The sequence below is a fragment of the Somniosus microcephalus genome, chromosome 7 (assembly GCF_052327205.1).
Source record: "Somniosus microcephalus isolate GS21.2 chromosome 7, FLI_Smic_1.0, whole genome shotgun sequence".
Classification (NCBI taxonomy): Eukaryota; Metazoa; Chordata; class Chondrichthyes; order Squaliformes; family Somniosidae; genus Somniosus; species Somniosus microcephalus.
In genome coordinates, this window is record NC_140993.1 from 236,078,168 (window position 1) to 236,093,103 (window position 14,936).

At 44.3% G+C, this 14,936-nt stretch overlaps 1 protein-coding gene across 5 annotated transcripts in view; it reads left to right on the forward strand.

Moving 5' to 3' along the window:
- Positions 1-14,936, forward strand: part of LOC147115157 (sperm-associated antigen 1-like) — a 169,773-nt gene that overhangs the window by 77,288 nt on the left and 77,549 nt on the right. For all 5 annotated transcript variants that reach the window (XM_085993451.1, XM_085993453.1, XM_085993452.1 and 2 more), the window contains 2 exons: positions 2,938-3,408; positions 4,036-4,135. In XM_085993451.1, the coding sequence (XP_085849577.1) occupies positions 2,938-3,408; positions 4,036-4,135 (571 nt within the window). The remainder of the gene's footprint in view (positions 1-2,937; positions 3,409-4,035; positions 4,136-14,936) is intronic.

A 14,936-nucleotide genomic window follows, 5' to 3' on the forward strand; every position in this document is an offset into this window, starting at 1 on the left:
ATATTACATTTGGTTCCCTCATCCAAATCATTGATATATATTGTGAATAGCTGGGGCCCAAGCACTGATCCCTGCAGTACCCCACTAGTCACCTCCTGCCACCCCAAAAAAGACCCATTTATTCCTACTCTCTGTTTCCTGTCTGTTAACCAATTTTCAATCCATGCCAGTATATTACCCCCAACCCCATGTGCTTTAATTTTGCACACCAACCTTTTATGTGGGACTTTATTAAAGGCCTTCTGAAAATCCAAATACATCACATCCACTGGTTCTCCCTTATCTATTCTACCAGTTACATTCTCAAAAAAACTCCAGTAGGTTTGTCAAACACGGTTTCCCTTTCATAAATCCATGCTGACTTTGTCTAATCCTGTTGATATTTTCTAAGTGTCCTGTTATCACTTCATTTATAATTGACTCTAGCATTTTCCCTACTACAGGTAGACTATCCTTTATCCGAAAACCTTGGGACCAGCCGAGTTTCGGATAAAGGAGAATTTCGGATTTCGGAAGGGGGGTCGGCGGGGGGTCGTGCGCACGACTTACGCTGACGCTCAGCGTAAGTCAGTCGGGGTCGGGGCCGGCGGGGTCCGCGGGGGGGTCGGGGCCGGCGGGGTCGGCGGTTGTCGGGGCCGGCGGGGTCCGCGGGGGGGTCGGCGGTTGTCGGGGCTGGCGGGGTCGGCGGTTGTCGGGGCGGGGGGGATCGGTGGTTGTCGGGGCCGGCGGGGTCGGCGGGGGGGATCGGCGGTTGTCGGGGCCGGCGGGGTCCGCGGGGGGGTCGGCGGTTGTCGGGGCTGGCGGGGTTGGCGGTTGTCGGGGCCGGCGGGGTCCGCGGGGGGGGTCGGCGGGGGGTCGTGCGCACGACTTACCCTTTATCCGAACTTCCGAAACCGGAACCCTCTAAAAACCGAAGGTTTTTTCGTTCGTACGCACGACTTACACTGAACGAAAAAACCTTCGGTTTTTAGAGGGTTTTGGTTTTCGGAAGTCCAGATAAAGGGTAGTCTACCTGTACTGATGTTCGGCTAACCGGTCTGTAGTTCCCTGTTTTCTCTCTTCCCTCCTTTTTTAAATAGTGGTGTTACATTTGCCACCCTCCAATCTGCAGGAACTGTTCCATAATCTATAGAATTTTGGAAGGTGACAACCAATGCATCCACTATTTCCATGGCTACCTCTTTTAGTACTCTGGGATGCAGATTATCAGGCCCTGGGGATTTATCAGCTTTCAGTCCCATTAATTTCTCCAGCACTATTTCTTTACTAATACTAATTTCCTTTAATTCCTCCTTCTCACTAGACCCTTGGTTCCCTAGCATTTCTGGGAAGTTATTTGTGTCCTCTTCCGTGAAGACAGAACCAAAGTATTTGTTTAATTGCTCTGCCATTTCCTTGTTCCCCATTATAGGTTCTTCCATTTCTAACTGTAAGGGACCTACATTTGCCTAGGCCCTAAGCTCTGGAATTCCCTGCCTAAACCTCTCTGCCTCTCTACCTCTCGCTCCTCCTTGAAAACATTCCTTAAAACCTACCTCTTTGACCAAGCTTTTGGTCACCTGCCCTAATTTCTCCTTTTGTCTTATAATTTCCTGTGAAGCGCCTTGGGATGATTTACTACGTTAAGGCAATATATAAATACAAGTTGTTGTTGAAAGCCTCAACTTCAATTGCTGACCTGTGGTGAACTACCTATCTGTGCTGTGGCAGTGATAGGGTCAGTGCAATTGGTCTTGGTGTCCCTGGGCTAGCAGGGGAAATATCAGCCACAATTCTTCAGGTCCTTATTGCTACCATCAACAGCTGCTGGAAAGTTTGAACATGTGGACATTTGGCGAGGACAGCAGAGGACTCAGCTGTGCTTACACCCACTTTCTGGGCTTGAACATGGAGAAGAGCTATTTGGAATATCACAGGGCAGGCAGTCCTTGTGAAATCACATACCAGCAACAGTGGGTCCCTTCAGGACAGAAGGGGAGAGAATGGGGTGGGGGAGGAGAGGGGAAGAAGAGGTTAACAATAAATATTTCACTTTTAATTATTGGTTTTCATGATATAATAAAGTAAACGTATTGGTAAGCCTAAATAAAGTTTGTTATAGTACAGTATTAAAAGCAAAGTTTGAAGGGATAGTGTCAGTTAATGTTGCTTTCGTTGCCCAAAACCAGAAGCCCAAAATGTCATTACAGCTCTGGTTCTCAGACATGTGATCTTGCCAAATGATTTTAAACATATGTAAATTGGCCTGTACTGAATTTTTCCCACACAGGCTTTTTGTCTGGATTAAATTGTTTGATAATTTTACTATTTCCTGTTGCTTTACTTAACCCTTGAAGAGCACAGTACCTTTCTAAAACAAAATCAAAAATATCTCCAGATATCATTTTGGTTTATTTCCAGAGTACCCTGAATTTGGATACATCCATGCTTTTATAGACCTACAGTTCCTACATTCCTCTTTATAATATTCTGCATTCGAACGCAACTGAAAATACTTTTTGCAGATGTTGTCTGGAAGAAAAAGTGTTTTAGTAGTCAAAGGGTTAATGATACTAGATAATGCACTGGCTGACGATCTTGCAGATGTTGCAGAGGCACTTCACCCTTCTTAGGGTTAACTTGCAGGATTTTTTTTATAATGCACTCAGTTGACTCACTATTTGTAAAGCAAATTGCTCTCTTCCTATGCTGATAAAGAGGGAAGTACTGCTTTACCAGTTAATGATATGTGACTCTATTCATGACCTTCTTTCACAGATTAACTGGTTGCAAATGTTGCTGAAGATCTCATACTTTTGCTATTGTTTTCATTATGAAATGTTATGTTGTTGCCACATTAAGCTTTTGATGCAATTTCCTTACCTCCCCCTTCTTAAAGACTGCAGTAGTTCTTTCCACTGATGCGATCTAGCCTGTAATATGTGAACTTCCTTATAGATTCTAGTACGCCAGTGAGTGGAGAGACATCAAACGCAACTGTAATGGGGAATGCACAGAAAAAGTGTTCCCACAGACGAGAAAGTCAAACTAATGAAAGGAACTTGACTAAAGAGAAGGATACTGTCAGTGCTGCAGCACGGGAAAACACTAAAAAAAACAGTGACGGTAATTTAACAGCATTGAGCAAAACTGAACAAAATAAATATGGGCATGAAACTAAAAGTGAAAATGCCAAGAATGTTACAATTCCGGTGGCAAGAAAAAGTCAAGATCCTCCGAGAATTGATTCCAGTCAGATGCTTCCACCTGGGTCAAGTTCAGAGACAGAGAAAGGAGAGAACAACCCTTGGGCCCTGCTCCCTGCTGTAGCAAAGCTGAAGAGTGAAGGAAATGAGCTGTTCAAGAATGGACAGTTTGATGATGCGATGATGAAATACACTAAAGCCATTACAGAGCTCTTTGAATCAGGTATGACGGTGGCCTTCTAGCATATTGATTACTGCATACTGTATACACATATGCATTCATCCTCTGTGTTTGAGATTGTGATACAGGACCTTTTGGCTAAAAATGTCTCCATGCTTGTGGTGTTCTAAAAACATAAATTTGTTTTAAAATTCTATTTTATATACATGGTGTAAATAGAAAGAATTGGGATGCTAAAGGAAAAGTATGAACAAAATAGTTACTCTTAAGGCAGATCATAAATTCACTTGTAGAGGTATTTATTGTATCTCATTGCTGGCCATGACATGTCCTCTGTACACTATGCAAAAACAGCTCATCAGCTGAGAAGTAGTGTTAAACCAAATTGATGTAAAACCCTTGTGACAGTGGGAACTTTTATTCTAGGAGTTTAGATGTTCAAATACGTCAATTTTTGTTTTGTCTAAACATCTATCATCAGGGATCTGTATGTAGTACAGTAAATCTGGCTTAAAAGAGGGCAAGATCAGATTCAACTATGCTGGCTCCCATTATCAAATAGCTTACTGACATGCACATGCAACCATACCCCAGCAAAAGTCACTATATTCAGGTAAGGAGAAATAAGAGAGGAAATAAACGCTGTTTTGTGTTGCTTCTTTTTCTAAGGATTGGACTGCCCAGCAGAACTGAGCATTTTGCATTCAAATCGAGCAGCGTGCTACCTGAAGGACGGATATTGCAATGAGTGTATTAAGGATTGTACTAGGTGAGCATAATGTTGTTTATGGTGGTTTTTGTCATAGATTGAATCATGTTTTCAAGATAGTACAGCAATGTGCCAGATATAAAAATTAAACGGCACAATATGTTGGTGTAATAGGGCACAGTTCATTCATAGGGGTAAACTTAATTTTGAAATGAATAGACAGGAAATCTTGTATTGTGTGCATTGACCTCCATACTCAAGTTTCCAATATGTGCTCCCCTTGCATAAAGCTGTGCACCGGAAGCACTAACTTGTAAAATTGAAGAAACATTTGTCCCAGGCGCCAGCAACATCAACAGTGTGACTCACTGGGAGTATCTCACCTGTCTGCATTTCTGGCCAATGAATTATGCATAGCACAAAAAGTGGAGACTAAAAAAAGTGTAGAAAATATATAAATTTGGGCAATTATTTCTTAAGTTAGGGGCTAGATGAAAAATTGGTTTAGCTCCGCGTTGTGCAATAAAAATCGCTGATGAGCCACAAGTGCGGCTACGGCGACACCGTTTCAGCCACATTCATAGAAAAAGCCTTACAGACAATACAGGTAAATGTACTTCACATGTATATTTTCTTAACAAATATCTACCACCATTCAATGCAAAACTTTGTAGACTTTTACACTCACTAAAGTTTGGAATCTGCCATGGATTTATCAGACACAACACATCTTCGTATGAGCGGTACTTTGACTTCATCAGTGATTGCTGAGAATGTTGACTTGGACAACAAGACGTGCCAGACTCACCCCTGCTGCATATCCAGAATGTGGTTAGATGCTGCTTGCCCTTTGCCATGACGTGCCCTGTTGGAGCTGCTGTTATTGGTTGGAGTTACTTCTGGCATGAAGCGGTTATTCCAATTTATTGAGCTGACCACGATGACATCTCCCCTCTCCATACAATGTTACTGGTGTTTCTATGGTGCTGAGTCGGGCGTTTCACCCATGTTACACACCATTTTAGCAGATAACCAATAAGCAGTAACCAAGAAAGTAAAGCACTCACACTGTTGCCTCACAGCGCCAGGGACCCGGGTTCGAATCCGGCCTCGGGTGACTGTGTGGAGTTTGCACATTCTCCCCGTGTTTGCGTGGGTTTCCTCCGGGTGCTCCGGTTTCCTCCCACAGTCCAAAGATGTGCGGGTTAGGTTGATTGGCTATGATAAATTGACCCTTAGTGTTAGGGGGATTAAATACGTGGGGTTACGGGGATAGGGTGGGATATGTGTTGGTGTAGGGGTTACGGGGATCGGGTGGGATATGTGTCGGTGCAGGCTCGATGGGCCGAAATGGCCTCTATCTGCACTGTGAGGTTTCTGTGATTTCTGTGATTTCTGAAACAGGCGAGGAAGTTGGGTATGTATGAGCTATAAGTTTCCAAAGCTTGTTCGTTTTATTGATACTACCAGTAGAAAATGTTGCACCTTGATTCAACAAAGCAGGAAGGAACTGCAGGATGAAACTGTCTGAGGCTGAACTAGACCGATTGCAATCTTGGTGTCGTATTTGGCCCCGAGATGAGCTTCTGACCATATATCTGCTCCATCACCAAGACCGTCAACTTCCACCTCCGTAACATCACCCGCCTTCGCCCCTGCCTCAACTCATCTGCTGAACCCTCATCCTTGCCTTTGTTACCTCTAGACTCGACTATTCGAGTGCACTCCTGGCTGGCCTCCCATTTTCTACCCTACTTGTGCACATCTAAAAATCCACTGCCCATACCCTAACTCACACCAAGTCCCAGTCACCCATCACCCCTGTGCTCGCTGACCTACATTGACTCCTGGTCTAGCAACGCCTTGATTGTAAAGTTTTCAGCCTTGTTTTCAAATTCCTCCATGGCCTCACCCCTCCTTATCTCTGTATCCTCCTCCAGCCCTACAACCCTGCTAGAACTCTGCGCTCCTCAAATTCTGACCTCTTGTGCATCCCCAATTTTAATTGCTCCAACATTAGCGGCCATGCCTTCAGCTGCCTAGGCGCTAAGTTGTGGAATTCCCTCCCTAAACACCTCCACCTCTGTCTCTCTTCCTTTAAAATGCTCCTTAAAATTTACCTCTTTGACCAAGCTTTTGGTCATCTGACCTAATATCTCCTTATGTGGTGTAGTGTCAGACTTTGTTTGATAAAGTTCCTGTGAAGCGCCTTGGGATGTTTTACGCTCTATATAACTGCAGGTTGTTGTTGTTGTTGTTGTTGATGGAACAAATCAAGTAACTATAGGGCAATGAGTTTAATAGAAACATAGAAGATAGAAGCAGGAGTAGGCCATTCGGCCCCTCGAGCCTGCTCCGCCATTCAATGAGATCATGGCTGATCATCCAAACTCAGTACCCTGTCCCTGCCTTCTCCCCAAATCCCTTGATCCCTTTAGCCTTAAGAAATATATCTAACTCCTTTCTTGAATATATTTAATGAATTGGCCTCAACTGCCTTGTGTGGTAGAGGACGTCATCAAACCTGGGAGCAGGCCTAGGTCTCTCGCTGGTCATTCTGCCTCCAGGTCCCTCTAACATGAAAGGCCAAAAGGTTGGCAGTCTGCAGAAGAAGCAAGGCTTGTTGCAGACCTTAAATGCAGCAGCAATGATGACATAATCGGAGGCGACTTTCAGGCTGGAAAAACTCATTTGCCATGGGTTCCCACACGTTGGAACTCAATTGGCCAATTAAGTTAAAATCGCATCAATCTCCCACATCGATTTAGATTCGGGTGGATAACACAAAATGTGGATTACACGACCCCAGCCTGCCCCTGAATTAAAATCCAGCCCCTCGTTTCAGGTCAAAGAGATGTCACTAGTGGGAACATTTCAAGAATCCATAATCAGCGACAGAGTAAGTGAGCACTTGATAAAGTCTAAAATCATGAGGGAGAGGCAGCATGGTTTACTGAAAGTCAGATTATGTCTAACTAACTCTTTGATAGTCACTGAGGTGGTAGATAGAGGGGGACACGTTGGGAGTTTGCAGGCAGAAATTTGGGATAAAAGGCACACTGACAAATTGGCAGGCATTGACGAGTGATATCCCCCAGGGATTAGTGCTGTGGAACCAGCAATTCTTCATATACATAAATGACCAGGTTTTGGGTTTTGAAGGGAGTATGTTCAAGTTTACAAATGATACTAAGTGAACTGTGAAGAAGGGGGCAGAAAATTACAGAAGAACGTAAATAAATTAAGCAAGTGGGCTAAATGGCGACGAGGTGCAGTTTATTTTGGGTAATTGCTAGGGGGTAATGAATTAAAGTATTTAGGGTGCAGGTATATGACATTAAAAGCTAGCTCGTCACCCCCAAGCTTGCCTACTCTAATGCTCCTCCTTACTGGCGTCCCATCTCCCATCCTTCATAAACCTCAACCTGTCTCAAATTCTGCTGCATGTTCCCTTTCCCAAACGAAGTCTTGTTTGTCCATCATCCCTCTTATCCCTCTTAGACCTACACTGTCTCCCTGTCCCCCAAACACATTGTCCTAGAATGTGCTCCCTCCCCCCCAGCTTCCGCTGCAGAACCTTCAGGCACCCGAGTCCTAGTCTTTGGGACTCCCTCCCTAACCATCTCCTCTGCCTCATATCTCTTCCTCTACTTTCAGATACCTCCTCAAGACCTATGTCTTTGACCAAGCTTTTGGATAACCCTCCTAATCTTTCCTTTCCTGTCTTGGCTTCCCTTTTCCTTATGCCTATTTATGAATTGCCTTGGGATGTTTCTTTACATTAACAGTGCGATATAAATGCAAGTTGTTATATTAGATGCATGGTAGTGATTTTTGACACTTTAGATTGTATGAGCGAGCTGATGGTCAAAACATAACGTGGATTGCTTGGGACCTGTAGTTCTCGAGGTTAGTTTCAGAGCCTAGTATCATTCTGACCTAATGTGGCCACTTTGGTATTTGAAAATAAGAACTATGCTGCAAGCTCTGCTGCACTGGAGAATTGATATCTCTGCCCCATGTGTATTTTGCACCATGATTTATTGTTTGCAAACAACAGCCTTCTAAAGCAAAATAATTTTGAAAAACTGGCACTGGCTTAAAATTGGTGTGTTACCCGGTGAAGTGCTTTCAGGAGACAAAGAATAGTAAGAGGCTAGTATGAAATCATATTTTATATTGCCTTTAATTTCAGAATGTTTAGAGAAAAGCTCACATAGTCTGCAAAGTCCCACAAAACATCTTAACATGTTCCTTAATTCAGATTGAATTCAAAATCTATTTTATGGAAATAAATTGTTTTTACCAAAACAGAGTACCTTATGTTTGTAATGAAGTACAGTATTTACTGGTTACTCATGGACAAAATGCTACGGTTGCAGACTGCAATGTAGAAAAATATCTGACTAACACAGCACTTCCCTGATCTGCTGCAGCTGCAACGTTGGACACGACACAGGGCAAGTTAGCAGTGTATTGTGCAATATGATATAGTGCAGTGCCCTCTGATTGGACCTTTTTATAAAGTGGACTTGAAACTAAAAGCAGTTAGCGTGTTGTTTGGTATAGCATCACATCTAATTATTTCCTTGGATCTCAGGGCCTGGATATTCCTCCAGCACACCACCCATTTTCAGGTGATGCCAGCAGGGAAAGTTGGCAAGAAGGCCTACCACCAAATCGGCACCCTCAGAAATGTTCCTCCTTCCCTCCCCCCTCCCTCCACTAGCAGGGATCTTGACTGTCTGCATTTCAATGATGCAGAGAGGGCAGGGCTTGGAAAACTAGCCAATCTTCTTGCTGCAGTACCACCAACCCATAGCTAGATTGGTACTGGGCTAGCAGTACACTGACTTTGACACTGGCTCTGCTCCTTTGAGGTGGTACAGCGAGTGCCCCGCTGCAGCACCAGAGGATTTTCCTTTGTTGCAGTGGCAGGGCTTCCTCTGCAGAGTGGTGTAGCCTCTAGCAGCCATCTATCCTGAAGGAGAATCCAGGCCGAGATATCTATAATATTAAACATATTGGTCCAGAATTTGTTGCAGCGGGGCATCTTGCGGTGTACCCTGTTAGTTAGACTTTTTCCCCTCACCCTTCAGCGCGAGGTGTTTTTGCCCTATAAATTGCTGGAAGTGCGAGCTGATAACCGGGGCATCTGGGATCTTGGTGAACGACAGGACCAACAGTCTATCTCCTTAACCAATTAGATTTATGGATTGAAAAAGAAACCGAGGGATGACGGAGAAGGCAATAGGGTGAATTAGAGTTAAATCAGGTACAGAAAGGGAAATAGAGAGGGAAAGAAATATTGGATTAAGAGAGAGAGAAAAAGAGACGGAAAGGAAAATTAATAAAAAATTAAAACATTTGAAATTTAAAAAACCTTTAACAACAATTTACTACCTGTAGAGACTCCGCAGTTTAAATTGTTCCCTTTCTGGGTCGATGAGATTGATTGGTATTGCAGGAACATAAATCTCCTCATTAAAAAGATACTTGCACTGTTCAGTATCAGCCCTAACATTCTGCAGTGAGTTTGTCAGTTAACAAAACAATTTCATGAAACTCACAGGGAGGTTGAGGACGAACTGCCATTTTCGCAAGGCTAGCGGAGGAACGCTGCAATTCATCCAGCAACTTGTGGCGATTCGCAATTTATGGGGTATCTCTTATCCACAAGTTACTGGACGATTTACAGATTAATAATGGCGACCGCCATTAAACTCGCCATTATTTTGGAAGTAAAATCTGTGCCAATACATTTTTTTCTTTGTACTAGGAGAAAAGACTACGATTGAACGTATTACTTTTCTGTGGGTTGAGATGCTTCTTTTAATGATAAACCAGAGTTGTTACCTTCAGGGAAATGTCAGAAGTAACATTCATTATCAGCAAGATTGACCTAAGTTTTAAAAACTCATTTAAACAGAAGGAGCTGTGTTTATTTTTAAGAGTGATCTACAGCAAAATATTTTTAAATCAAAGTGAGTGATTATTACTTCTAATGAGTGACATTTAACAGGCCTGAATAAGCACACACTGCTGTTTTACTATATTTAATGTGCATCGGGTTTTAAAAGAAAACTATTTACTTACAGACTAAGCCTCTGACGTATACAGAATTTAGACATTTTTCACTAGTGGTTGCTTTTATTCTGATGAGGATAAAGATTTACAAAGAATTCTTAAACATAGACCAGGCTTTCTCTTTTGGTAGAATTGGGACACATTTCCAGCTTGTCGGAACTTTCACCTGTCAGTAAGATGTGCCTCTGACCCCAGCCAATCTTCCACTCTCAAGATCTTTAACATATTTTTGACGGTCTCCTCAGCGTCTGCCTCGAGTAGGGACAGAGTTTTACTTCTTATTTGGTTGATTGAAAATTTTAACTAATTCAGTGAAATCCTTCACCTGAACTGTTTTTGTTTCATGTTGCTCTTTATGTATAAGCTAACTCACAGATGTAAAGTTTTATTGATTTTAAAAGCACAAAGCAAGATAATCGTGCAAAGCTAAATTTAGGCAAAAACATCCTGGAGACTTCTGCTCAGCATATAATTTTGCCTATGAAAGAGCTGCACTGATATTGTGCATCTATGGGGACAATTTTAACCCATCCCCGCCCGGCGGGAAAAGGGCAACCACGGTTAAAATCACCTCATAAACTTACTGGCTCATTCCCAATCGATTCATACCCGTCGCCACCCTAACTGGGTCCTTTTTTTTAGGTGGCCAAGACAGCCATCTGACTAGAGTGGGAGCCTCATTAATACATGGAATTCGGGGTCCTGTGATATGATTGGGAACCCAATGGCATTTTGTTTGCCGATTGAACGGGGCGCCCACTCAGTGAAACCTGGTCTGTTGGAAGAAGAGCCCCTATAAGTTTTATTAAACTTTCATTTGTGGGGCTGAGAGGAGGCAGATTGTCGTAGCTTTGGCAGGAGGCTGGGGAAAGGCCAGAAATTAAGCAGAAAGAAAGACTTGCATTGATATAACGCCTTTCATAACCACCGGACATCCCAAAGCGCTTTACAGCCAATTAAGTACTTTCTGAAGCGTAGTCACTGTTGTAATGTAGGAAACGCGGCAGCTAATTTGCGCACAGCAAGCTCCTACAAATAGCAATGTGATAATGACCAGACAATCTGTTTTAGTGATGTTGATTGAGGGACAAATACTGGCCAGGACACCGGGGATAACTCCCCTGCTCTTCTTCGAAATAGTGCCATGGGATCTTTTGCGTCCACCTGAGGGAGTAGACGGGGCCTCGGTTTAAAGTCACCTCTGACGGTGCAGCATCCCCTCAGCCCTGCACCGGAGTGTCAGCCTAGATTTTTGTGCTCAAGTCTCTGGAGTGGGACTTGAACTCAGGGGCAAGGGTGCTACCAACTGAACCACAGCTGACACCAAGTTGTGTCCATGTTTCTGGGATGGCCTTATGAGGGTGAAGCCTGCTGCTTAGAATCCTACCGTTATAAGGAGGTCAGGGCTAGGGAGACATGGGGGGTGATTTTCACTCAGAAATCGGGAAGGAGGCGGGACTACAACTTTCGGGGTTGTAGTCCCGCCTCTATCGGGATGCGGCCAATCCACGCGATTTTAACTTGATTGACCTTGTTGAGCCTGCCCAGCGGGCTCGGCAGGCCAATTAAGGGCCACCCGGCAACAGGTGACGTCACAGACTGAAATTTCATCTGTCAAGACGTTTTGACAGATGAAATATCAGTGTTTCACAGCTGTTTGAAGCTGTCAAACACTGACAGTCTTACTTCTAACCTGAGTCCTTCTACACAGACTCAGTTAGAAATCTCTCCGGCACAGAAAGCTGCAGGCTGTCACTTTTGACAGTTCGCAGCCGTTCTGCTTTCTGTGCCGGTTAGATGATGGACTCCCGAAACCTAGAGGAAGGAAGGCTAAAAAGGTAAGTACAGGTCATTTAAACTTCTTTACACACCAAACACACTTACCTTTGCACTCATGCACCCATCACTCACCTGAACACCGACATCTCGACCCCTCCAAGTCCTTCAACCTGACGGCCCGACGACTCTAACTTGGCGTGGTTTGGAGCCGTCGGGAATCCCACACTTCATTAACAGGCAGTTAATTGTCACTAATCCCTTCCCGCCTCGGGTAGGCGGGTCCCAGTGCGGGGCGGGTACCTGCCTCCTTTGAAACTTACATGGGGGGCGGGATGGTGTCAGGGCCCCCTAATTCGGGACTTTAACCCCCCGCACGCCTCCAATCCCGACTCCACGAGTCAGTTAAAATTGAGGCCATGGACTCTGAACATTGGGAGTTCCATGCCCAGGCCTTCACAGGCACCCAACATATGATCAGCGCAGCATACCAACTGATTCACTGGTAGTTGCGGTATCCAGCTGGAGGTTCAGGCCAGGACCTCCCAAGATTTGGCAATTTAACAAAAATTTAAAGGGGTTGCTATGACTTTTCTGACGTGGCAGTTACACTGAACTTTCCAGCTTCTTTCATATGTTGGGCGCCCCAGATTTCCCCCGACTATTAGGGAACCTGCTCCTGACCCCATAAAGTTTACAGAGATTCCCAGTGAGCACGATCCTAATGTAAGTGCCAGGGTTGCAGCCCCAGGGATTTTTGGGGCCCAAGTGTTTAACTCTGTTTTATTTCCTTTCTAATTACGTTACATACTTTCATTATTATGTAAAACATCTCTCCTCAAATTCAGTTTTGTGCCCCAATCCAATCGCATTCCATCAAAAATAATAATCCAATCACATTTTGGAAAAAAAACCTCCGAGATGTAGCTGCCATGACAGTTCATCATCACCTCAATATGTGTTGCTAAAATAAAATGTATAACTTCATTACTGCATAAAACATACACCAGAAGAAATTCACAAACATGCCTATAAACTTGGGCCTGCCCTCGCTTCCATAATAACCATAGCACACCCCACCAGTCTTGTGACTGTCCTGGGCTTTGTGTGTACCCGCTGCTCCCCCCCATATTTCACAATTGCTGCCCAGCCAACTGAGTCCCCACATTCAGAGACCTGATATTACGGCCCCAGTGAACACAAGCCAAATGTGCAAGAGCCTATTTCCAAAGTAAAATACTACAATTTCTACAAAGTACCTACTGCAATGTACTCTCTCCCACTCGCTGGAATCATTCCTGCTCGCTGGGGTGGGGGGGGGGTGGTAAAGGAGGGCGGTGAAAAGAATTGAGAGTAAAGGGAAAAGAAGTAAAAGAACGCCAAACAGGTGAAGGGTAAAGCAGAAGAGCAAAAAGAGGAAGGAGATAAAAATAAAATAAAAAGATTTTAGAGAGAGAGAAAAAAGAAAGTGAAAAGGAAAGGCAGGAGAGAAAGGGGGAGAAGTTCGGTATCGCCCCGTTTGGGGCGCAGTTATCGGCCGGGCGCTAAGTTTAGTGCCTGGCGCTAATTATCGCCTCTGACTGCAAACTTGGCTTCTATCACCCCTGGAGGTGATTGGAGTGCTAAATCAGGCGCTACACACCTCTCTTAAGGCACTAATGACGAGGAGCGAGGTGCTATCTCAGAGCGCTGACGAAGCTCATGTGATGTCAGTCAACAATGGAACACAGACACACTGGTGCCGGCCAGTTCTTAAAGGGGAGGGTCAATCTTGCTCTCCATCGACACCCTGCTCATTGCAGCCTTGAATCTCAGCCTGGAGAGACCTGTACATCAAATCTGCTGGAAAGAACAATAGAGAGGCTCAGGGAAAGAGCTCAGAGTGCAGCCCCCATAGTCTCTTCTAAATCGATGCAAGGAAGGTCAAATCAAAATGAACCTGCAAAGTGCTGCTCAGTACCCAAAACTCCTTCACACAGCGTTGAATCTCTCCAGAAGTGTTGTCTGTGTGTTGATAGAGACACTGAAGACAGGAGTTGGTTTCATAGGTGTTTACTAAACAAAGTCTGGAGGGGAACTAACTGATACAACACAATATACAGGCTTATATAGCCCGAGTGGCCATTACCGGCATTACAGTACACATGGGGCTCTTAAAGGCACATACACTACAATTCCTCCCCTTTTAGCCAACCAGTACATCATATTTTAAGTCATTATTAATTACATGTTACAAGAAAAATAATCTACACATTGCTGCAGTTAATTAATTATAAGTCAGTCTCTCTGGAGGCTTCCTGACTTGGTCCGGATAACGCCTCGGTGGTGTAGTAGTTTCTGGTGGTGTAGTAGGTTCTTTTGGCAAGGCTGATTCGGCTTGAATGCCAGTGTCGGGTTCATCGGGTTCCAGTATCACCGGATCGGAGGTAGATATGGGTATCTCTACTTCATCGTTAGGCGTATAGAGTTGTGGTGTAGGTTGTCCCTTTTCGGATGACTTTATGATTTGGTCAGCATGGCGCCTTATTATGCTTTCTCCCATGTCCACGGTATACATCAGCGGTCCTAGTCGTGTGCAGATAGTTCCAGGCTGCCATTTCTCGGTACGGTAGTCCCGGGCCAAAACTTGTTGACCTATCTGGAAGGTTCTAGTTGGCCTTTCATTCATGCCTTGAAATTGCTGGTTTTCCACGTCCCTTCTGATGTTGGGCTTGATCAAATCCAGCCGGCATCTTAGGCTTCTATTGAAGAACATCATGGCGGGAGTTTGGTTTGTAACCATATGTGTTGCATTCCTGTATGCGAACAAGAAGTTATCCACCTTGTGCTGAAGTTTTATGTCTTCATTACCCATGGCCTTTATGGCCTTCTTGAAGGTCTGGACAAACCTTTCAGCCAATCCATTGGTGGCGGGATGGTATGGGGCGGACGTGTAGTGCTTAACCCCATTGTTTTTTAAGAACTTCCTGAATTCTTTGGACACAAATTGCGGTCCATT